The sequence below is a fragment of the Sycon ciliatum genome, chromosome 13 (genome assembly GCF_964019385.1).
Source record: "Sycon ciliatum chromosome 13, ocSycCili1.1, whole genome shotgun sequence".
In the NCBI taxonomy this organism is placed as follows: Eukaryota; Metazoa; Porifera; class Calcarea; order Leucosolenida; family Sycettidae; genus Sycon; species Sycon ciliatum.
In genome coordinates this window covers 24,289,868-24,312,247 of record NC_088655.1, presented here as the reverse complement: position 1 = coordinate 24,312,247, position 22,380 = coordinate 24,289,868, and the positions used below count along the sequence as shown (strand labels likewise).

General features: G+C 50.2%; 2 protein-coding genes across 2 annotated transcripts; one reads left to right on the top strand and one right to left on the bottom strand.

Moving 5' to 3' along the window:
• The first annotated feature begins 103 nt into the window (after positions 1 to 103).
• Positions 104 to 6,690, top strand: LOC135829527 (rap guanine nucleotide exchange factor 2-like). Its single transcript, XM_065341926.1, has 2 exons — positions 104 to 3,041; positions 4,589 to 6,690. The coding sequence occupies exons 1-2, from the start codon at positions 708 to 710 to the stop codon at positions 5,036 to 5,038; spliced, it is 2,784 nt and encodes a 927-aa protein (XP_065197998.1). The 5' UTR covers positions 104 to 707; the 3' UTR covers positions 5,039 to 6,690.
• A 926-nt stretch (positions 6,691 to 7,616) lies between these two features.
• LOC135829493 (uncharacterized) lies at positions 7,617 to 12,830 on the bottom strand. The gene is made up of 4 exons (XM_065341898.1): positions 12,539 to 12,830; positions 10,541 to 10,918; positions 8,849 to 9,155; positions 7,617 to 8,216 (listed from the first exon to the last, which is right to left on the bottom strand). Exons 2-4 carry the CDS (start codon positions 10,727 to 10,729, stop codon positions 7,900 to 7,902), a joined length of 813 nt encoding a protein of 270 aa, XP_065197970.1. The 5' UTR covers positions 10,730 to 10,918; positions 12,539 to 12,830; the 3' UTR covers positions 7,617 to 7,899.
• Between the last annotated feature and the right edge of the window lie 9,550 nt (positions 12,831 to 22,380).

Here is a 22,380-nt window from a genome sequence, read left to right as displayed (position 1 = left end):
CTTGGTAGACTTGAGTTGAGATCTTGGCTTTGGTTTGGGCTTGGCGCACGCTATCTGGCTGTGAGTTACATGACTGTCATGTCTACTGTGATCTGTATGCGTTTCCACTAGGCACTACATCATGCTCTGTATGACTCTATGACTTTATGAGTCTGCCGTTCAAAGAAAATAAGGATGTTTGGAGAAGCTGAGTGGAAGAGGATTCCCACACACAACCAAAGCTGCCGAGCTGCGGTGTATGATACTGTTTTTGCTAAGTAAATATTTGCACCACACGCCTGCATGTCAGTTGTGCGCCAAGGCTCGACGCGATAGTACGTTTTCGTGTCGGCGGCCTTTTAGCTAGCTGGCTACCGCTCTCGAGGTCGGTGAGTTCGCTGGTGAATTATCGACATCACAATCATCCCTGCACTAGGCTGGAGTAAAGATCTAGCGTGAGTAGCGGTTTGGTGGCGTCCCTGCGCTAACGTAAAAGTCGAGGAGGACGGCTAACGGTGAGTAGAGTAGTGGAGGTGAAATGGGCGAGTCGTCCAAACGACGTAGGGAAGCTCGCTAGCAGTAGGGCTGATACCGAATGCACCAACGGAGGCGACTTCGCTTGCGTAGCGTGTGCATGATCGTTTCTTGTCGTTGGCGCTTGGCGCAAACCTAACTGCCTCGGTTCCCGAGCTTCGTACGCACCCGCGTGGCCCGCTGTTGGCCCGCACATGGATCATTCTCGCGGCACTTACCCTTCTGGCAGCGCTGGGGCAGCGGGCTCCGGGAGTGGGCACCACAACGGAGCGACGGCAGCGGCTGCGATGAACGGAGACCTGTCGAGATCGGCACCAGGCGTGCGGAACCAACTGCTGGAAGCCCAGTTGGGCCAGGCCTCCTCGTCGCTCGGGTGCCTATCGGGAAAGTTCCTGGAAACGCCAGAGATCAACATCTGCGAGATGGGCAGCCTGGAAGACCTGGACATCCTTGAGGAGCTGGAGGGCCTGGAAGAGGTCTGCGTGGATTCTGAACCAGAGGATGGTGACGATACGTCCGATGTGTCCTCCCAGTACAGCGATAGCTTTGCGTCCATTCAGGACCTGCTGTCGAAAGCGCCGGAGAAGCGCAGCGCCGACGACCTGGACGTGATCATGGACTATATCCAGCACCTACCGGCGTTCGCCAACATGACGCTGCCCGTGCGGGAGAAGCTGTGCGCCCTCATGCGCCTGCAGACGTACGAGCGAGCACGCACGGTGCTGGTGCGCTCCGGCGAAGAGGTGGACCGCTGGTGGGTGGTGTTCGGCGGCGCGGTGGAGCTCGTACGCGAGTCCTACGAGCCAGCCGTCTTCCACCTGGGCGAGGCGTTTGGCGTGTCGCGCGCCCACAAGAAGAAGGTCATTCAGGCGGGCTCGCTGGTGACGCGCGGCACGGAAACGCTGCTGCTGAGCGTCGCCGCGGAGCAGTTCCACGACGTGTTTGCGCAGTCGGAGCAGGCCACCGTGGAGGTGGTGGAGGACGGCGCGCTGGTGATGGTCACGGAGTATCGCAAGACGGGCAAGACGGAGTGGGGCCAGGTGGTGGTGCGTGGCGCGCGGGCCAAGCTCGTGGCGCACCTGGTCGTGGGAGACTACGACCCGGCGTACGCCGAGGACTTCCTCCTGACGTATCGCACGTTCATGACGGCAACGGAGCTCGCCGAGCTCCTCGAGCAGCTGTTCCTGCACGCCGAGCTGCGCGACCGCGTGGCCCGCGTGGTGCTGCTCTGGGCGAACAATCACATCGAGGACTTCAACGGCTCGGTGGAGATGATCGGCTTTCTACGCACGTTCCGCCGCCAGCTGGAGGAGACGAACTTCCTGGGCGAGCTGCGGCTGCTGACAATAGCCGTGCAGAGTAAGGGGACTTTCCCACTTGTAGAGCATGCTGGCGGCGATTCAGACGCTCCTCATGACCAACAGCATGTGGCGGGCAGGTCACGCCTGGCACCCCAGCAGCACGCGCACCAGAACGGCATCAGCGGGCACCTCTCGTCTTCGTCCGGCGCTCTGAACGCCGTGGGCGGTGGGGGCGTCGGCGGGGCTGCGGACAGCTCTCCGCGCTCCTCCACGCTGTTCGGTCGGCGCCTGCACGGCTTTGCGAAGCGCTACGCGTCCACGTCGAACATGCGCTCGGCAAGCATGCGCGTCGCATCGGCGCCGCACGCGCGCAAGACCTCTCTCTCCGTGCCCATGAACAGCAGTCCCGCTGGCGGGGGTGGAGGGTCTTCTTCGGCGTCCGTGGTGGCAGCGTCGGCGAATCGTCCCTCCAGACCCACGTCGCCGTCTAGCCTGTTGCCGCTGAGCGTGATCAAGCTGTACCGGCACGATCACCAGCACCGCTACCTGACGGTTGGCGCGGCGACAACGGCGCTGGACCTGGTGCGCATGGGCGTGCGCCAGTTCGAGATGCCCGACTCGGAGGAGTCGTTCTCGCTGTGCCGCATCACCGTCAGCCAGCAGGGCGTGGTGCAGCAGACACGCCTACCGGACGCGTTTGCCAACCTGCCGGCGGAGCTGCGCCCAATGTCGCGCTTCTACCTGAAGTCGAACAAGACGACGACGAACCTGGTGCACGGCAGCAGCCTGGTGACGGACATCATGCACGACGGCGCCTGCGATCTCCTGAGCCTGGACACACGAGATGTAGCACGCGTGGTCACGCTACAGAGCTTCCTGACGTTCCGCCGCATCAGCGGGGCCGAGTACGTTAACTACATCTGGGATCTCAACGGTAATGGCAGCGGCAGTGGTGGCAAGGATCTTCCCGGGGGAAAGGAGCAGAGCGACTTTCAGCGTTTCTCCAGCACCACCAACAACGAGATGTTCTGGGTGGTCACCGAGATCGTCAGCGAGCCGTCGATGCAGCAGCGCGTGCGCAAGATCAAGTTTTTCCTGAAGGTGGCCAAGCTGTGCCGGTCGCTGCGCAACTTCAACACCATGTTCGCCATCACCAGCGGCCTGTCGTACGGGGCCGTCACGCGACTGCGCCAGACCTGGGAGAAGCTTGGCGCGCGCGATATCAAGGTGAGTTGCCGTATTAACCCCGAGTATAAGCCACACTGGCGTAAATGCCGCACCTTGATGCTCGTCGCAAAACACAGACATCTGCCCTGTTTATCACCGCAAAATTTGACCATCGTACTTGTACTACAAGTTGTATAAGGCAAACTGACTTTTGTTGGGTGAATTACTGGTGTTCCAGGGGTGGATCCAGGAGGGGTTCCACAGAACCCCCTAAATTTCGTCAATCTACCACAGTCAGACCTCGCTTATCCGGTCCTCTTTTATCCGGATCCCTCGCCGTCCGGAAGAAAATCGTTGGTTACCGATTTACAGCATATGTCCTGCATGCATACAGTATGTGCGTTCGATAATCCGGTTCGCTCGCCTATCCGGATTTTTGTGGGAAACGGATGTGTGCGGTTATGCGAGGTCTGGCTGTACTGTACTAGCAACCGTATGCGTGTCCATGTACGTATCAGCTATTCAGTGTTGACTATACTGGACCCCCCCCCCCCCCCCTGTAGAGATCGCTGGATCTCCCGCTGTGTTAACAGTTCAGGTTATACAGTCAACTTCGCTAATAACGACTGCGGATATAACGACAATTCGCGAATAACGACATATATTTCTTGCCCAGAGCAAAGTCCCATCCAACTGTGACACATATAATGAGACTTCGGGTATAACGACACTTCGCGAATAAGGACACTTTTCTGATGCCCCGCCGAGTGTCGTTATAAGCGAAGTTGACTGTACTCCGAAAATGCGGAATAGGAAACCAGCCATGTCAGGCACATTATTGTTCCAGCACACTCGTATCTCTCTTGTCTGGGCGATCCTGGATCGGGCAGTGCCCATAGCTCGGAAATGTCCGAACCCTACATCTTATACGTTTTGATAGGAAAGGGCTCTGGCATATGCCGTCATTATTTCCACCGAAAATAGGCAAAAAGAGTAGCAACATTTCACTACATTAGGGTGCATGGTAGACGGAGGTACCCGCAACTTGGAGCTCTGTTTAGGAGGTAATGAGTGCAGTTACTCGATCTGCGGACACATCTGTGTGAAGTTAGTGTGGATGATTCTCTATGTACCAGGTACCAAGGGCACCCGTTTGACTACCCGTGCATATGCCTGGTTTTAGCCAACATATGTGTAGTTATAAGCAGGTTGCTCACAGAGCCCGGTGTGAGGGACAGATTTGTTTTCCCACTGTGGACGGTTGTGTGTGTGTGTGTGTGCGCGCGTGTGCTGCGTGCGTGTACGTGCACATGTGTATATGTAAGAGGGAGAGACAAAGGGGAGAAAGATAAAGAGAAAGAGGGGAGAGAGACACACAGAGAGCCGAAGAGAGCTGCGTTTAATCACACCCTATGTACAAGTACTTTCCCAGACATAGTTGCATGCTTCTGGTTGCTCAAGTGTGTATTTGTATGTATATTCATGTGTGCACATGTCTGTGTATGTATGTATGTATGTATGTATGTGTGTGCATGTCTATCTATCTGTCTGTCTGTGCACATGCCTACGTGTCTATCTACACATGTTTTCCCCCATCCCTGCAACAGAGCATTGAGGAGATGCAGATCCTGATGAATCCGTCTCGCAACATGCTCACCTACCGCTCAATGGTGAGCAGCGTGTCCGCTCCCATCGTCCCCTTCTTCCCCGTCGTCACCAAGGACCTGACCTTCATCTACCTGGGCAACGACGACCGCATCGACGGCCTCATCAACTTCGAGAAGCTGCGCATGATGGCGCGGGAGATTCGCCACATCAACGGCTTCCACGCCAGCAGCTACGACGTCACGCGGATGCTGCGCGACCCGAAAGACAAGCTGACGGACCGCGACGTACGTAAGATCTACGAGCAGTGGTTCTCCATGCGCCGCGTGGAGCACTACCTCAAGGACCTGAACATCATCAGTGACGAGGCGGAGCTGGACGCCATGGCACAGAAAGCGGAGCCCCCGCCGAGCGTGCGAAACACCTCCGGTTCAACGCTGGAGATCCGGTGATAGCAGCGTGCACGATGCATGTGTGCAGCTGTGCAGGTCAGCGTTGTACGACCATTGGGATCTGATCACAGAATCAGAGTCTCCGTGTTTGTTTTCGTGGCAACCGTCCGCAGTCCCAGTCGACCGTGTTCGCAGCCGTGTTTGTTGCCTGGCAACCCTAGCCGTCACGATGGAAATGCGACAAGCACATGCACCCGTGCGTTGGATTTAGTTCTGCAAAGTCACAGCATGGCAGCTATGCACATCAACCTGTTGCAAGTTAAGTGGAGCGATGACGATTGTCATGTAGCAGGTTCCAGTAGCCGCCACCCCCAGCAATCTACGGAGAGCGGTCGAACGGGCAAAGACGTGTTGCTTATTACCGGTCACATGTCTTACAATGGCCGCGTTTCTGTCGTACCATACCGTACACCTGCCGCCGTCGCTTCTGCTTCCGCTTCTCCTGCTGCCTCCGCCACTGCCACTCCTGTTGCCAGGTTATCATTCACTGATGTCCGGCAGTAGTAGCTTATGATGTGTGCAGTGGAGGAAAGCACGACCAGGGCTTGCCAACATTCACCGACATGCAGCACCTAGCCGACATACACCCGAGCATGTGTAGCACACGGTGGCAATCCCTTGTACTGCAGCAGTTAACATCCTGTGTGTACGCGCGCATGTCTATGTGTACCTGTGCATGCGTGCAGAAAACATGACACAGAGCTAGACAAAATGCACCTGAGTGTGTGTAGCACAGCGGGAATCTCCTGTAGACGTTCACAACAGCACTAAGCCCAATCAGCACTCGCGCTGCTGATGTGTCGACAGCCGCTTGCCACATGGCTTAGGTGCTGTTTTCCGACTTTTCTCTTTCCTCGTTTTACGGCACAGTCAAACGTGTCTGTGTGTGTTTTTTGTCCGTGTGTTTGTTCATGTCCGTGCATATGACTTTATCCTCGCTTGAGCCCGCAGCTTGATTTCACGTTGAGTTTCTTCAGCTAAGCTTTGACACGCGTTGACCCAGCCCTCACTTGACCGCCGCTGCCACCATGCCTGCTACAGCTAGCCCCGTTCACATGCATGCATGCACCAGCTAGGCCAGGTCTCCTGCATCGAGGCAGTGCCGATACTGCCATGAGCACACTGCGAGCACACATCAGCCTGTGCCTGCGTCGCTCCCTGCCAAGCGCAGGGACGTTCCCTCACTGCCTAGCATGACCTGCTATGTGAGGGACATTCTCTCGCTTAGCCTAGCCTGCACTGTCTGCTCAGTTCACCAGAAAACTGGCCACGCCACCATGCAGAGTTGCCAGAGCTGCAATTACTGCTGCTGAGCTGTGCAATCAATGTCCACACATTTTTGGAGAACTTATCAAGTCTTGTCGACAACAGCATTCTGTTGACTTTGATGCTAGATGCTGGAGGCGAACCTGACAACCTATATCATCTATGAATTCAATTTTATCTCTGTGTTATATAGAGGGCGCACTCATATTCACCAGGCTAGCAATGAATTGATTAGTTTTTTTTCCGGGAGATGAAAAGGAAAATAGGTATAAATAAAAATATGTTCTCTTTCATTCTCATCTGATCAATTTTTGGCCACCGTCCGCACTATATGTACGACTACATGTATAGCTATTATTCCCGTATATGGGGTACCGAAGAACGTATGTAACGATGATGGTAGTGTGCAAGACGTGTGTGCGGGGTGCACATTATTATACCTAGTTGTCTGACTTGCTGTGTTCGCTCACTGCTACTCTATGCCTATCGGTGATGTGTGTGTGTGTGTGTGTGTGCACGTGTCTGTATTTGTGTGTGTGTGTGTGTGTGTGTGTGTGTGTGTTTGTGTATTCGTGTGTATGCATATGTGTGTGTGTGTGTGTGTGTGTGTGTGTGTGTTTGTGTATTCGTGTGTGTGCACGTGTGCGTGTGTACATGTATATAAAGGGCGGAGCGGAGGTTGTAACATACACAACTCTTAAGTTACATGCTGCCAAACCATTCCCAAGTCAGGGCAGAGCAAGGAAAGTTTCAAATCAATGACATTGTGTAAAGTTGCACAATCTGGTCCATGTCACTGGCAAGTTGACAGTGACATCATCCAGATTGTGCAGACAGTGCATGTCAATCCAAGAAACTTGAAGTGTGTTTGTGATGGCAAGTGGAATGATCATACTTCTCTGGAAAAATGGCATATAGCAGTGGTGGTCGCTTTATGTGTGTGTGTGTGTGTGTGTGTGTGTGTGCTTGGAGAGATGTGGCAGCTTCAGACCTGCGTGCGACCGGTATCCCGGAGGCGCAATGGTACCACCTTGCTCAGGACTGGAGGGACTGGCGCGAACGTAGCCGTCGGAAGCCACCAAGCCAGCCCCAACCAAGAGTGTTCGTCTGTGTCTGCGGCCGCGACTTTCGCCGTCCGAATGATTTATCCCGACACAAGAACTACTGCCTCGCCTAATAGCTATCATCGCCTTCGACGATGGGCTTTCCAAAGGTCCAAAGGTGTGTGTGTGTGTGCACGTGAGAAATAATAAATGGCTGTGGGGGGGGGTAATAAATCTCCATAATAAGTCTCAAAATAGCACTCAGACAGTTTGGGAGACTGCCGTGGTTATACACAGCGTGTATAGGATCAACTCATCAAGGGTTCTACTAATATCGACCTGGACAATTTGAATCCAAAAAATTCTCACCTACACCCACGCTCACACCCAAGTTCACGCTCACATCCTTGCATGCATCCACAAGCTATTAAGCTTGCACTGGAAGCAGCTGCTTAGGAGCCGCCATAAAAAATAACTCTGCTGATAAAAATATGCGTCTTTAGTCAATCTCTTGGAATCGTCCAAGCCACGGCCTCATGATTGAGAACTGACCTAGCGGAAGGTCACGGCGGGGTGCTTAAGTTCGGCCAGTGAGTCATACTTCGCCGCAAGCTGGGGCCCCATCTCCTTGACGGCGGCGAGAAACTTGTCATAGCTCGCTGGTCCGCCAATGCGCAAACGTTCCATCAAGAGCATGTTATGCCTGATGCTGCCCTGGATCTCCTTGCCCTGCAACTCGAGCATGTCCGTGTCGGAGAGAAGCCCCTCGCCGAAGCAGACCAGGCGTGCCTCGGCCGGCTCCATGCTTTTGACCAGCCAGACCATTAGCTTGCGAAAGCGATCGTCGTGCCACGGATTGTGCCTCATGCCTGCGTTGGAATGTAGCAAACACAAGAGAGAGAGAGAGAGAGAGAGAGAGAGAGAGAGAGAGAGAGAGAGAGAGAGAGAGAGAGAGAGAGAGAGAGAAAGAAAGAGAGAGAGAGAGAGAGAAGATAGATAGATAGATAGAGAGATAGATAGATAGAGAGATAGAGAGGGAGAGAGAGAGTGAGGGGGAGATTGATAGAGAGGAGAGAGAGGGAGAGATAGAGATAGATAGATAGATAGAGAGCGAGAGAGAGCGGGCGAGCGAAAAAGAGAGAATGAGGATGTGGGATGGTGGTGGTGGTGGTGTTGTTTGTGTGTGTGTGGGGGGGGGGGGGGGGGCTTGGCCTGTGCTATATACACGTAGCAGCTTATCGTAACCTCATTGCATATCTGTACTCAGTGCATTCCCAACAAGCCATGCTTGAAACACATCTTCTGTGTTCATACAAAACAATCAATAAACTAAGATGTTGCGACATCGGCGCTAATTGGTGAAGAATGTTTCTGCTCGGAACGCTGGGATTCTCGTGTGCTCCAGACCCAGCCGTGAATCAGCCAAGTGTCAAGTCAGTCGGCAGGAAGCGCAAGCTCCGACCGTTCGGAGCAGACACTTTCTTAACAAACAAACTATTACCGGAACAACTGCCGTCAGTTTCATCCATGCTGGACGGTCGACTGGCCCAGCCAGAGCTGTTACTTCTGTCAAAGCTGCTGCTGTCTCCAGTCTCCGCTACTCCTGTCCGGGTGCGGCTGCCGGCTGTCTCCTCGACGGGCGCAGCAAAGCACGTCACGTCCTTGCCGCCCAGCTCCTTCTGCTCGGCCGAGCGCAGTCGGGCCGCCAGCTCGTGATTGGAGCGGAGCGCGGAGTGCTGGAGCGCGTCATGGAAGACGGCAAAGGCACTGCGACCGCGCGACGGCAACAGCTGCAGGATAATTTCCGCCTGGTGATATGGGGCAATGGGACAGAGTCACAGCAGAGGAGATATTGGAATCATGACATCAGAGTCAGATGACAGGACATACAGTCGTCCCTCTCTAATCCGGCACCTTTTGCTACGGCATTTTCTGCTGGATTAACGAGGGTGCTGGATTAAGAAATCCTGCCCTCTGACCCGGCCCTACCCAATTGCATGCATGTATCATACGTCAAAACGCAGGGTTTTTCCGTGTCGACTCCAGTATTTGGTGCACGGCTTTATATTCTCAACTTTTCTCCAGGAATATACACAGTGATAAAGTAAAACAGAGAACATGTTCACATGTATACGTACTCTTGCACACACACGCACAGTCGATTTACGACTGCCGGATTATGAAATCAAACTACGTGCAGTTTGAGCGATTCGTTTCAAAAAGTCACTGCCGGAGGCGGAATTCAAGTGCCGGATTAAGATGTCGGAATTGAACGAAAAAAATCGGTTTCGTCAGAAAGTGCGCCGGTTGGCAAGGGTTCCGGATAAACAAGTGCCGGATTAGAGAGGGACGACTGTATTCTGCAATATTTATTCAATTTTATTGCTACAGTACTGTCGGGCGCCGAAGAACTGGGGGTCAGGGTTATAGCCTAGAGTGTGCCTAGTTTTAGCGAACACAGCAGTTTCATTCTTATTCGATGGTACAGTCATACATGTACATGTACACTGAGTGTACAATAGTGTTACATTACGGTTTCCGTCCTTACAATTATCTGCAAAAAATGCAGCGAAGACCATTCTTAAGAAAATCTAGCCTGGCCGTTCTTCGGAGGTCCGTTCTTCGGCGCCCGGCAGTACTGTATTTCATTCTACAATATATTATTCTTTCAAAGGAAATTACAGACGTTGGCGGACCTGTAGGTAAGGGCATCATGAGTGGTGTGGTTGAGGGGATTTGCCGTGGAGAACATATACGCAAAAGAAACACGATACAAACACTCTGCTTCACTATATCCCCACCCCACCCAACCAGGTAATGCTTTTCTGCCCTGCTCACCCCCCCCCCCCTCCCCCCGCAACCAACACTTTGCTTTTAAACGGTATCCCCCCCCCCCCCCCCGCAATCAGATACAAATGCACTGCTGCCTACCCCCGCCCCCCCCCCCCCCCGCCCCAGTCCACTCATGTACAAGCACTCAAGTACAGTAAAACCTGTCAAGGCGACCACTCGAATAGAGAACACAACCTCTCCCTGACTACCACTGCAACCAGCACCAAGGGATGCTAATTCCAGCCAACTGCACCTGGCAACAGAGACCTGGTTTCGAAAGCCCCTTCAGAGCGGTCGTCTTAGGGCAGGTTTCACCGTACTGCAATGCCCTACACCCCTAAGCACAGAGCTGCTGACTCACCTGCTCCCTACCGCATACCGGCCTGCCACCACCACCGCCATCGCTCTCCTTGGCCTTGATATCTAGCTTCTCGGCCTCGGTGATGATGCGCTTGCAGTACAGGTGGTCGAGCAGGTGGTCATCCACTGCCAGGCTCTTCCGCAGGTCCATACGCAGTCGTCGCAGAATGCCCTCGTGTGCACGATCCATTTCCCCCGGTGCTGCCGCTGCTGCTGCTTGCGACAGGCCACAGTTGGCACACGTGAACGTCAGCAGTTCACCGGATTTGAGTCCACGAGGAGACTACGGAGTACGCTCCTGGCAACGGATTTTCCACCGTAGGTTGATTTTAAGAGATGCTGAATTGGCTGTAGTGGAGCCTCCTAATATGGAAAAAACCTGGTGTAGCAGCAGATATGCATGTATTACAGAGGTTATACGAATGATTACATTGGGATTTCCAAATGTGCACAAGCATACGAGCGTGAGTCAACAGATTTTCGAATTTTTTGAATGACAACTAAGTATGCAGCAGTGTGAGACAATTTTTTTTAATTTTTTGAACCTGATCAGTATGTGTGTTTGTGTGTGTGTGTGTGTGTGTGTGTGTGTGTGTGTGTGTGTGTGTGTGTGTGTAGGTTTGTGTATGTGTGTGTGTGTGTGTGTGTGTGTGTGTGTGTGTGTGTGTGTGTGTGTGTGTGTAGGTGTGCCACACTGGAAACTTATAAGCATTTCCAGGACAGTATTGCTGTGAATTATGAAAATGTTTTTGTACGGCTATTATAGAACTCGTCTATCCGTGTGGAGGCAAAGCAAACGCGGGCAACATTCTGCTGAAGCAAGCGCGGAGCTGAAGCTGGATTGGTGACTGACGTACCTGCTTACTCCACAACACCGGCGCATAATGATGTACATGTACAAGACTTCGTGCGCATTCAACTCAAATTCGTGTTCCGTCAGCGTCAGTATCAGCAAGTACATGTAGTACAATTTGTTCCCAAAATAACTTCGGAACAGTCTGTTCATGGTTTTCATTTGTATTGGACTCGTTCTCTACACTTGCGATAATTTAGCGGCAATTCTAATGTTGTGGCGTTGTTCTCTTGTAATTTAGTGGAACCTGTATTGAGTAACTGAGTTTTATGTTTCGTTACATTGTCGACAGATCTCCTGTGTACCGGTTTTGTGGCACAATGATTATAGCCATTTGTCGTCTCCATTCTTGTGCAATCATGCATATGTAGGTTGGTTCTCTTCATGTTATTGTGACCTATCTCATAGATCTGTCCCTCCAGGAAATCGCGATTCCACGGACGCAACAAATTTCGCGATTTTGGCCCAAACCCGCGATTTTCTGAAAAATCTGCGATTTCCCGCGTTTTTTGTTGTTTTCTGCACTTCTTTTGACATTTTTCTGCACTTTTCACGCAGTATAAAGTGCTTTCCATGATCCTGCTCGTAGGTTATTTCCACAGTACGCAAATAGCGATTCTAAGGATACAACAAACTTCGTGATTTGGCCCAAATCCGCAATTTTCTGCCAACAATTCCGCGAGTTCCTGGCAAGTTCCGCACTTTTCGCCGCATTTTTTGTTGTTTTCTGCCGCAATTTTTTGCGCAAGTTTTCGAGGATTTTTTCCGCAAATTCCCGCAGGGACAGATAGATGTTGGTTGCCTTGTTGCTTTCTCTCCCCTCTCCTCTCACCCAAGCCATTCTGCATAAGCGAAGCTGTGGACGCAGCATACTGCTGCTACACTTCAACGCGGGAATGCGTATAATAATAATAATTATAAAAGTGACGTCATAAAATTTCTATAAAATTGATACCAAATATTCTGGGCAGGCGTGTGTTTACCGCCATATTGCCAGGTGTGTCTTTACCACCATATTTATCAACCATATTAAAATTATTTATACAATGAGAAAGATCCATGATGGTCAAGCGCTGTAAAGCGCAAGACCGCCTGAGCAGGATACGGGTCTGACATGTGAAGCATTGAACCTCTTCCAAAGCTTACCTATAGTTTGATATACATGTAGATTAGTGGAAGTATATCCGCCACGCTGCAAGAAATACTACAATTCATCGACTCAGCTAGCTAGCTAGCTAGCCAGGCATACCCGTGCCAAACAGCCCTGGCCGTAGCGTCTGTATAGCTCTGTATACTGTAGCACGTCGATCACAACACAGACAGTGACAGTGGAACACTTACTGGGAGTGTGACTTAGAAGTAAGATCACAGCCACATTGCCTAGCGCAGTAGCCACGATCGACTCCAACTCGCAGCGGTGCTTACTGCACGATCGAATCCTACAAGTCCATTCATTAAAATGATATGAGCGCTGACAAAAATAAAAAATGAATGAAAGACACATAAGTACATGCAGGTCACGCGTGTACCATGCATGGCCCAACCGACCCTTGCCAAAAATCCGGTCTGGCGACTGTCCTGAGCTCATCAGGTCGTTTCGTCCTCGTTTTGGTCAGCAGCCAGACCATGTAGAGGTCTACCAGCTGGCTAACGAGTTACGTTAGCTAGGCCAGCACTCTTTTTCACCACGTAGCCCCCCCCCCCGCCCGTTCACTGACACACGTGACGTCCCTTTCTTACATTATCATCTCTTCCTATCCCCCCCCCCCCCCCCTCTGTTTTCTCTCTATCTCGACTCCCGATCCAATGATATTGATAAGCATCCATTTGCCTTTGGAGAATCAAAAGTAAGTAGACAGCCACAACAACAACAACAACAACAACTCCATCCATACCAAGTCTCCAACGCGGATACCAGTGATTAGGCCTTGTCTCACACAAAATGACTTCGTGAAGTGCAGAAAAAGTTTAGCATAAGTTAGTTGCTTACCATAAATTATTGTTGCTCAGACTAGCCCGCCCCCTAGCTCTCCTCGACCACCCTGTCACCCCTGATACTCCCTTGACTCCACTGTCAGATACTTTTTCTTTCGTAATTTTCTCCTTTCTTTTCTAAATTCTGCTCATCCATTCGCCTTTATATCATTGGGCCTAGTTCCCGTTTATTGTGCGAATAAAGATAGACAGAGCAACCAACCAACCTACCAACCAACCAAGTGGAACATACAAACAGAACTAACCATAATGTACACTGATGAAGTAATGGACCCGTTACATCGGATACTACAATGTCATTAGTTATACATATTCTGCTGCCCCATCGGGGTACGCCTTCTCGGAGTTTCCCAGTATTCATAAATTCTCCACAGGCCTTAGCCTAAATCGAGGAAGTCCCCGTCGGCAGGTTATGAAGAAGAAGAATAAGCCGAATAGAGATTGCATGACGCAATAGTTTTAAAGATGCAGGCACTGTACATGTAGACCTCGGCGGATAATGGCATATTCTGCTGGAAAAGCGGTGAACTTGGCAGATTCTGCTCGAAAAGCGGTGAACTTGGCAGATTCTGTTCGAAAAGTAGTGAAATTGGCGGATTCTGCTCGAAAAGTAGTGAAATTGGCGGATTCTGCTCGAAAAGCGGTGAACTTGGCAGATTCTGTTCGTAAAGTAGTGAAATTGGCGGATTCTGCTCGAAAAGTAGTGAAATTGGCAGATTCTGCTCGAAAAGTGGTGAAATTGGCAGAACCATTCAAACCTTATCAAGGCTTATGACAGGCACCTCCTCGAATTCTGCTCCATTTCTTCATCCACAGACCAAACATGCATGGAACATACCAAAAAAAAACACCAAGTTCGGCCAATTTTTCTGTCCGCATTGTTGTCCGCCAAGGGGTACATGTAGATGTAGCAGGCCAGCAAAACCCTGACGAGTGACGACGTTGTTCAGACCGGTTCAGTGGTGCACGTGCAAACCCAGACAGGCCCTTGATCAAGGTTTGGTTGGTTGCATGGTCTATTTTATTTTACTCCACCAGCGTGAACAGGCATTGCTGCCTTCTTGCTTGGATAAGTTAAAGTGGATTGCCCAAGCTCTCACCAAAAGACAAGGATAGAAATATTCACATGACATGAGAGTGCGAAGCATGCATGCAACAGGTCTCGCTGTAAAAGGGCTAGGTCAAGGGCAAGGTGGAGACAGTAAAACCGAACCATCACTGAAACGTCAGCCTTGATCATGGTGCACATGTGTAGTGTCTGCCAACCTGTTCGTGTCTGAAGCACTTTTGGACTTATACAGAAAGTGTAACAGGCTGGCAGCACTAGCCGGAGGAACTTGCAAGCTCTGAGGCTTCACAACTCTTTACTCTCGAAATCAATTCCACAAAGAACTGAGAAGAATCAGCGGGTTATATAGGCCAGGGAGAGAGAGCAGCTGGGAGTGAGGGCAAAAGAAAGCAGGAGGACAACGGGACTCGAAACAGTGTGGGAGGATGAATGGACCTAAGTGGCGAGCAAGGTTTATGCAACAGGAATGCAATCTAAAAGTATGGAGGAAACTAATGTGAATGGCAGGCAGGGTAAGGGGGCATAACGATTACTAGGAAGACAACTGTTGGAAGATCTAAGGAAAAGGCATTTGAATGTGTGTGAGCTAGGGCTGATCAATAACATGGGTTCGGGGAAGAAAGCTGTTGGATGGGAAGGCATCTCGCAAGTGATCAAAAGGGGTCAGTGAGGGGGGACAGACTACACAGGAATCAATGTAATGCATATTTACAGCATGAATGCAACAGGTCAGGCCGTACCGGTCTGCAGGCAGGTTTGTCTAGTAGTCCTACTTCAAAGTAAGTGGTTGCTGGGAGAAGCACTTAGCATGTACATGTGAACTACAAGTAGCTAGTAATACCAGGAGGTTGTGTGATGACTGTTCAGTGATACTGATAGAGCTAGAGATACTACACTCGCCCCTCCTCCGTTGAGACACGTCCTCGTGTCTACGGGACGGGTGTTCGTGAAAAGACAGACAAAGGTAAATTAAAATGTGTGAAGGATTTGCCTCTCTGTGAAGCTGGAAAATGTACATGTATGTGTTCGCGTCTCAATACATGTATTGGACGGTACAAGGGACGTGTTCCATCGCGTCACTCTTATTGTGGACGGTAATACTTCTTGACTCTCGTCTCTCTGGGACGGTTCAACCGGAAAGAACTCGCTCACCATGTGGCGGTTTAATCATTGTTACTTGTACTGGTTATTGGAGTGCGTGCTTGCGGGATATACTGTATTTGGGTCTGAAACGGATTGCTTGGTCGGAACGGGGTGGACATGATCGGGATGGGTAACGAAAAGGCTAGGACACTTTGTGGTCAGACCGGGGAGAAAGCGGTTGTAGGGGAGTGTCAGTGGGACGGAATGTTGGGCGATCTAGAACTGGGTAACGCATGTATCTGGACGGACATGAAGGTATATGGAGGGTTGTGAGTCCTAGGCTGTTGATCGAATGGTGTGACGGGGACTGGGAGTGGGATTGTCTGTGGGATGGAGTGGCTGAAGGAACGTGGAGGGCCTTGTGTATCGCGTGTAGTGTAGCAAACAAACTAAATGTGAGAGATGTCAGCAGGGGAACAACTTTGGCAGCAGAACGAGTTAGTGAGAGGGATATGGCAGCGAGGAGCATCAGGACAGAATGGAAAGTACTGCTGGATGGGGGAGCTTGCATAATGCGCGGCGTAGCTTGCACGATAGGGGTAGCATGTGTACTAGTAACAGTTGCATTTGACCGGGTTGATGATTGAGTAGGGATAAAGCAAGAAGGGTGACATACCTGGGTTGAAGGGAAGATGTGCCGTGTATCGCGACGACGATAGCAATACTCTATGGCATGGCCAATCTGCTTGCAAAATCGGCAATATGGGCGAAGACGAAAGGGCCGACGTCGCTTGGGTCGTACATATACCGGTGGCTGTAGTCCAGGGACATACCGGAGGGCATGGGAACTCGCTGAAGGATGATGGTGATCCATTTTGCCGAAATGCGTACGTGACAGCGTCGATCTGCTGTATGGATGGACTGACGAACCGGGATTCTGCATCGTTCTCAGGTCGTCATGGGTTCAGAAACGAGGAGCAGCGGGGGCAGGAGCAGCCGGGGCAGCCTGAGCGGGTTGTTGTTGTTGCTGAGCCATACTAATGATACTCGAGAACTACGTAACGGATGAGAGTTCAGGAAACAAAGGAAAGGACGGGGACTACGAAATACAGAGAATATAACAAAGCACGTAAGGTACGAATCACTTCTGACACCAATGTAGTGTCTGCCAACCTGTTCGTGTCTGAAGCACTTTTGGACTTATACAGAAAGTGTAACAGGCTGGCAGCACTAGCCGGAGGAACTTGCAAGCTCTGAGGCTTCACAACTCTTTACTCTCGAAATCAATTCCACAAAGAACTGAGAAGAATCAGCGGGTTATATAGGCCAGGGAGAGAGAGCAGCTGGGAGTGAGGGCAAAAGAAAGCAGGAGGACAACGGGACTCGAAACAGTGTGGGAGGATGAATGGACCTAAGTGGCGAGCAAGGTTTATGCAACAGGAATGCAATCTAAAAGTATGGAGGAAACTAATGTGAATGGCAGGCAGGGTAAGGGGGCATAACGATTACTAGGAAGACAACTGTTGGAAGATCTAAGGAAAAGGCATTTGAATGTGTGTGAGCTAGGGCTGATCAATAACATGGGTTCGGGGAAGAAAGCTGTTGGATGGGAAGGCATCTCGCAAGTGATCAAAAGGGGTCAGTGAGGGGGGACAGACTACACAGGAATCAATGTAATGCATATTTACAGCATGAATGCAACAGGTCAGGCCGTACCGGTCTGCAGGCAGGTTTGTCTAGTAGTCCTACTTCAAAGTAAGTGGTTGCTGGGAGAAGCACTTAGCATGTACATGTGAACTACAAGTAGCTAGTAATACCAGGAGGTTGTGTGATGACTGTTCAGTGATACTGATAGAGCTAGAGATACTACACATGTACATACATGTACATGCATCTACAGTCCATTTCAAAACTATAGACGCGTAGTGTTTTTGAAATCTTTCAAATTTGGCTGGAACGTTTTGAGAATAGTTTTCCGGGAATATTGCTCAGGTCCGCTCCACAATTACTCTCATATACATGTAGTTTCTAAACGATTGGATAACAGACGCCCAATTTGGAAAAAATTATGCACAAAGTGATCACAGATTTTATGTGGTATAGATGCTGGCATAACGGTTTTTGCCTAGGTACGTGTCTATAGTTTTGAAACGGACTGTAGTGACTATATTATTATTATTATTATTAAATTTTTGATAGGGCAATCCCCACAGGCCTAAGGCCTTTTGACAGGGTACCCTAAAAAATGAAGAACAGAATTACGGAAGGTATGCAAGGAAGAACTTGAGCGGACCTCCGCTGGGAGGGCATTCCAGCGGTCAGAGCCAAGGAAAGTGACAGAAAATAAACCATAGCGACGTTTGGCTGTCGGAAGAGCAAGGGAAGAGGACACTTGAGAGCGGGTGCGAGAACTAGTGCAGGTAGAATTAGAGCGGAGACAGAAACAGTTAGCAACAAAGACACTAGCCAGATCATGAAGCGCACGGTACGTTAGAACGTACAGCTTGAATCGGCACCTGACAGACAAGGGAATGATATGGTAGCGGGAAAGAACAAGGGAGACATCAGATAGGCGGGGCATGCAAAATACAATACGCAGCGCTCTATTACTAAGTCGGACAACACGGTCATGGAGGGAGGCAGAAAGGCAGTGAGCAAAGGAATTAGACCCATACTCAAGTATGGACTGAATGGAACAGATGTAGAAAGCCCTCTTAGCATCGATCGTTAAATGGTCTCGGACCTTTCTAAACATTCCTAACTTACAGCCTATTTTACGTTCTAATTGTGCAATGTGAACTCCAAAGGAGATGTTCGTCAAGAACTATACCGAGGTATTTCACGTGTGCACTAGGGGTGATGGTGACATCTTCAATCTGAACGTTGACATCGGGGTCGAGAGGTTTCGACTTTGGCCTGAACACAACAAGCTGGGTTTTCGAGGAGCTCAACATAAGACCTCTCGTTGCCAAGAATTCCTTTACTTTGATGATGTCCTCTGTGAGGTCTTTGCATAAGTTCTGGACATTCTTCCCCGCCCTGTATAAAGACACATCATCTGCGTATTGACGGGCTTTGCAGTGTTTGGGCACAGCGGGGAGTTTCCTCACGGACAAGTTAAATAGAAACGGCCCTAAAACAGAGCCTTGTGGAACGCCTCTGTTGCTTGTGTATGGTTGCCCTTGTTGAGTCTTAGTGACCACGCACTGTTGTCTGTTTGTAAGGTAGCTGTGAAACCATTGCAGAGCGACTCCGCCAATACCAATCTCAAGTAGTTCTTGAAGTAACATGTTGTGGTTGACAGTGTCAAAGGCCTTTGACATATCAAGGAAGGCAGCCGCTACGTAGTCACCCTTGTCCAAGGCGAGCATCCAATCGTTGGTAACACAAGTCAGCAAGTCTTCGCAGGAGTGGCCTCTGCGGTAGGCGAATTGCTCTGCAGGGAGATGTTGCAGTGCGGGTGGTGCATTCTGGATGTAGCGTATGAGTTGATCATGCACTATGTGCTCAAGTAACTTTGACATATGGGGGAGCAGTGATATTGGTCTGTAGTTGGAGGAGACCGACTTATCACCGCGCTTGTGGATGGGGCGAACATGGGCTGACTTGTACGGAGCTGGGAATTCACCAGACGTCAGAGATTCAGATAACAACTTGGATAGTGAGGGAGCGATCTCATCGATTGTTTATAATACCCCACTGTTCTCTTGGGTGGCCTCTGTGGCAGACAAGTTGTTCTTGGAAGTATGTCGACCGTTTCTTTCTAGTTAGGTATTTGCATTGCCTGCGAAGTGCTCTAAACTGTTGTACGAGATCTGACTGGTCTGGGTGTCTGAGCATTGCACGGTGCGCCCGTTTGCGCTTAAACAATAGAAGGCGGAGTTCATCATCCATCCATGGGGCTGAAGCGTATGCTTTCTTGATATTCACACGTTTAACAGGGCAATGCTCGTCTAGTGCACCCTGAACTGCAGTCTGCCAATGTACAATGCGTGTGTTTAGAGACTCTGGCGATGAGGCACTAGCGTGGTGGGACAGGTTGAACATTTTCTCAGTGGCTGTTCCTTGGAAATCTATGATATTCAGAGACCGAACTGGTGGCTTACGTATCTGTATTTGTCTACTCGTCTGGTGTGGCTGAGCATCAGAATGGACGGTGAAATGAACATGAACCAGATTATGGTCTGAAATATCACACGCAATTACAGTCGAACTGCTGAAGACAATATCAGTCCCGCTGAGTACTGCAGGTGGTGTGGTGAAAGTGGAGTTGGGTACTAATACTAGATCTATCGTTGTTCCGCTTGGATATCTGGTTGGTGAGGTGACAACATTTCGGAGGTCGAAATCACTACAGAGTGTTTGTAGATGAGAGTAGTGTGTATGATTAGGATCTTGTACATTCACATTGAAATCTCCTAGAACAATAGAGCAGGTGGAGGCTGGTGCACGTCTCAGCGAGTCGTCGATCAAGTCAGTGAGGATCGACCAGAAGCTTATAGGTACCGCTGGCGCTCGGTAAACGCCGAATATGGTCAATGGTTGTTGGCATACATTTATCTGCACAACAAACACTTCCACGTCTGAGGAGTGGTGTAATCTCCGATTATCATACTCATCTCTAACATACATGCAGACACCGCCTCCTCTCCCAGTCTGCCTGTCCTGTCTGTGCACGGTGTAGTTCGGTATGTTTATACAGTTATCAGGAACAGTGTCGGTCAACCATGTTTCAGTGAGGGTCAATACATCAATATTATGAGCATGTAGAAGTGATTTGATCTCATGCAATTTATTATAAAGACTACATACATTAATATGAGCAATACTTAGCTTTCGAGTTGTAGCTGTTGATGCTGGTGATAAATGAGCAATACTGATCGTGCTGGTAGACGGTGCAGTAGTGGTAGCCGTGGCAGTTGCAGATCTCTTGTGTGGTGTTGGGGATGCCCGGGCTGTTTCCTATTGGCTCTGTGTGGTCAGGAGGCGGGCAATGTCCTGGGATGTCAAGTGTTTACCGTTCAGTGTAATGGCATCACGTGGAAGGTGGCATTTGACGCCTTTGCTTCTCAGAGCACGGAACTTGGGAACCAGCTCTTTTCTACTCCAATAAAAAAAGTGAGGGAGATAAAAGGGAAACAATCTGAAGAAAAACATGACTGTCACGACCACTGGGGCACCAGGGGCCTATGCGGATAATGCCGGCAGAAAAATTGGCAGAATTCGGTACTTTTTCTGGTAGGTTTCATGCATGTTTGGTATGTGGATAAAGAAATGGAGCAGAATTCGAGGAATTGCTCGCCATAAGGTTTGTATGGTTCTGCCAATATTATTTCACTGCTTTTCGAGCAGAATGTGCCACCTTTTCGAGCATTATCCGCCAGTGCCTAGTGGCCCAGGGCTCAAACCAGGGACATAATCACATTCGCTATCGTTCAAAAGTTCAGGGAATGGAAAAGGGAAAAGTCTGAAAATATTGCCTGTCTGTCTGTCACCACCAGGAGGCAGGACTCGAACCAGGGACCTACGCTTGACGTTTTGAGGCCAGTTATGCTCTAACCACGGAGCTATGGAGTATTTTTTTTATTGAAAAACCACAAACCTTCAGACATGTGAATGTGCACATGATATACAGTGTACATACTGTTAGGTACCACCTCCCGTACCTTTTCTAGCTGGCCTGCATGCACTTGCGTACTCACCTTTTGTCTCCTTTTGTTCCGTTGGCCTGGGTAGCTACTTGCGCAGGCGAAGCGCCAGCACCGAAAAAGAGCCCTAAAAGTTGCACTTTTATTTTCCAAATCCGACCCAAGGCCCGGGAAATTTGAAACTCAGCTCAATATCGCCAAAAAGAGACTATTTTATCCCTTGCTCACAAGAGCTTCCCTGGTGGTATCGTCTTGTTCCAAGGCAATGTTTGGGAAGGTGCGGGCATTAGCTGCCCTAAGTTTCGCGGAAAGCTCCAAGCGACATCATTTTCCTCGCTTTCTCGCCAGAGTTTTCAAGGTCGTCAAAAAGTACTCAGCGTGGATTTCGTGCCGAATTCCGCCCCAAACAATTTAGGCTGACCTCTCGCCACCAATCGAACCCACTGATATGTATCTACCTATACACGAGCAATGGTTTGAGCCCAAAGAAGGACAACTTCACAACGAGCACACTTTCTGAGGGTAATATTTTCTATGTATATCAGTATTAGAATTTAGAACACCATCAAGACGACAAATTGACCAGCAGAAAGACATAAAGTTGCACTACAAGTACAGCAGCCGTATAAACATAAATAATTGAACAGAAAACTATGTAACTGGATCCCACCAAAAACAGTAAAGCATCCCAAATAGTATGCGCATACACATATACATGAAGGAAGGCTATGTTGCCACCATACACTGGCTACGCACACGGACATAATTCTGGAGAGCTGAGCATCAGCGTGCGCACACGCGCGCACACCCGCGCGCGCGCGCACACCCACCCACACATGCGCATGCACACGCGCGCGTGCGCGCGCACACCCACCCACATATACACATGCACGCGCGCACACTCCTGCCCTGTGCTGTCGAGCCAATGCCACAAGGGTTGCGTGGGCCTCGAAGGCACCGGAGAGAGAATAGGAGAACGCAGTCCCATAGATACACACACACGCACACACACACACACACACACACACACACACACACACACACACACACACACACACACACACATGTACACAACACGTGCAAGTACACACGTGGCAGCTTACTACAAGAGAACCACACAAGTTCACATGTGGGCATGAACTGTATTCACAGTTGGTCATACTGTCTTGGGCATATGAGGGAGGAGCAGGAGA

What these genes read in the sequence shown, in the direction of transcription:
- LOC135829527 (XM_065341926.1), top strand. Translation starts at nt 708, where the DNA reads ATGGATCATTCTCGCGGCACTTACCCTTCTGGCAGCGCTGGGGCAGCG. An exon ending in TTGGCGCGCGCGATATCAAG is followed by an intron (nt 3,042 to 4,588) that starts GTGAGTTGCCGT and finishes TCCCTGCAACAG; the next exon opens with AGCATTGAGGAGATGCAGAT.
- LOC135829493 (XM_065341898.1), bottom strand. Translation starts at nt 10,729, where the DNA reads ATGGATCGTGCACACGAGGGCATTCTGCGACGACTGCGTATGGACCTG. An exon ending in CGGTATGCGGTAGGGAGCAG is followed by an intron (nt 9,156 to 10,540) that starts GTGAGTCAGCAG and finishes CCATATCACCAG; the next exon opens with GCGGAAATTATCCTGCAGCT. An exon ending in AACTGACGGCAGTTGTTCCG is followed by an intron (nt 8,217 to 8,848) that starts GTAATAGTTTGT and finishes ATTCCAACGCAG; the next exon opens with GCATGAGGCACAATCCGTGG.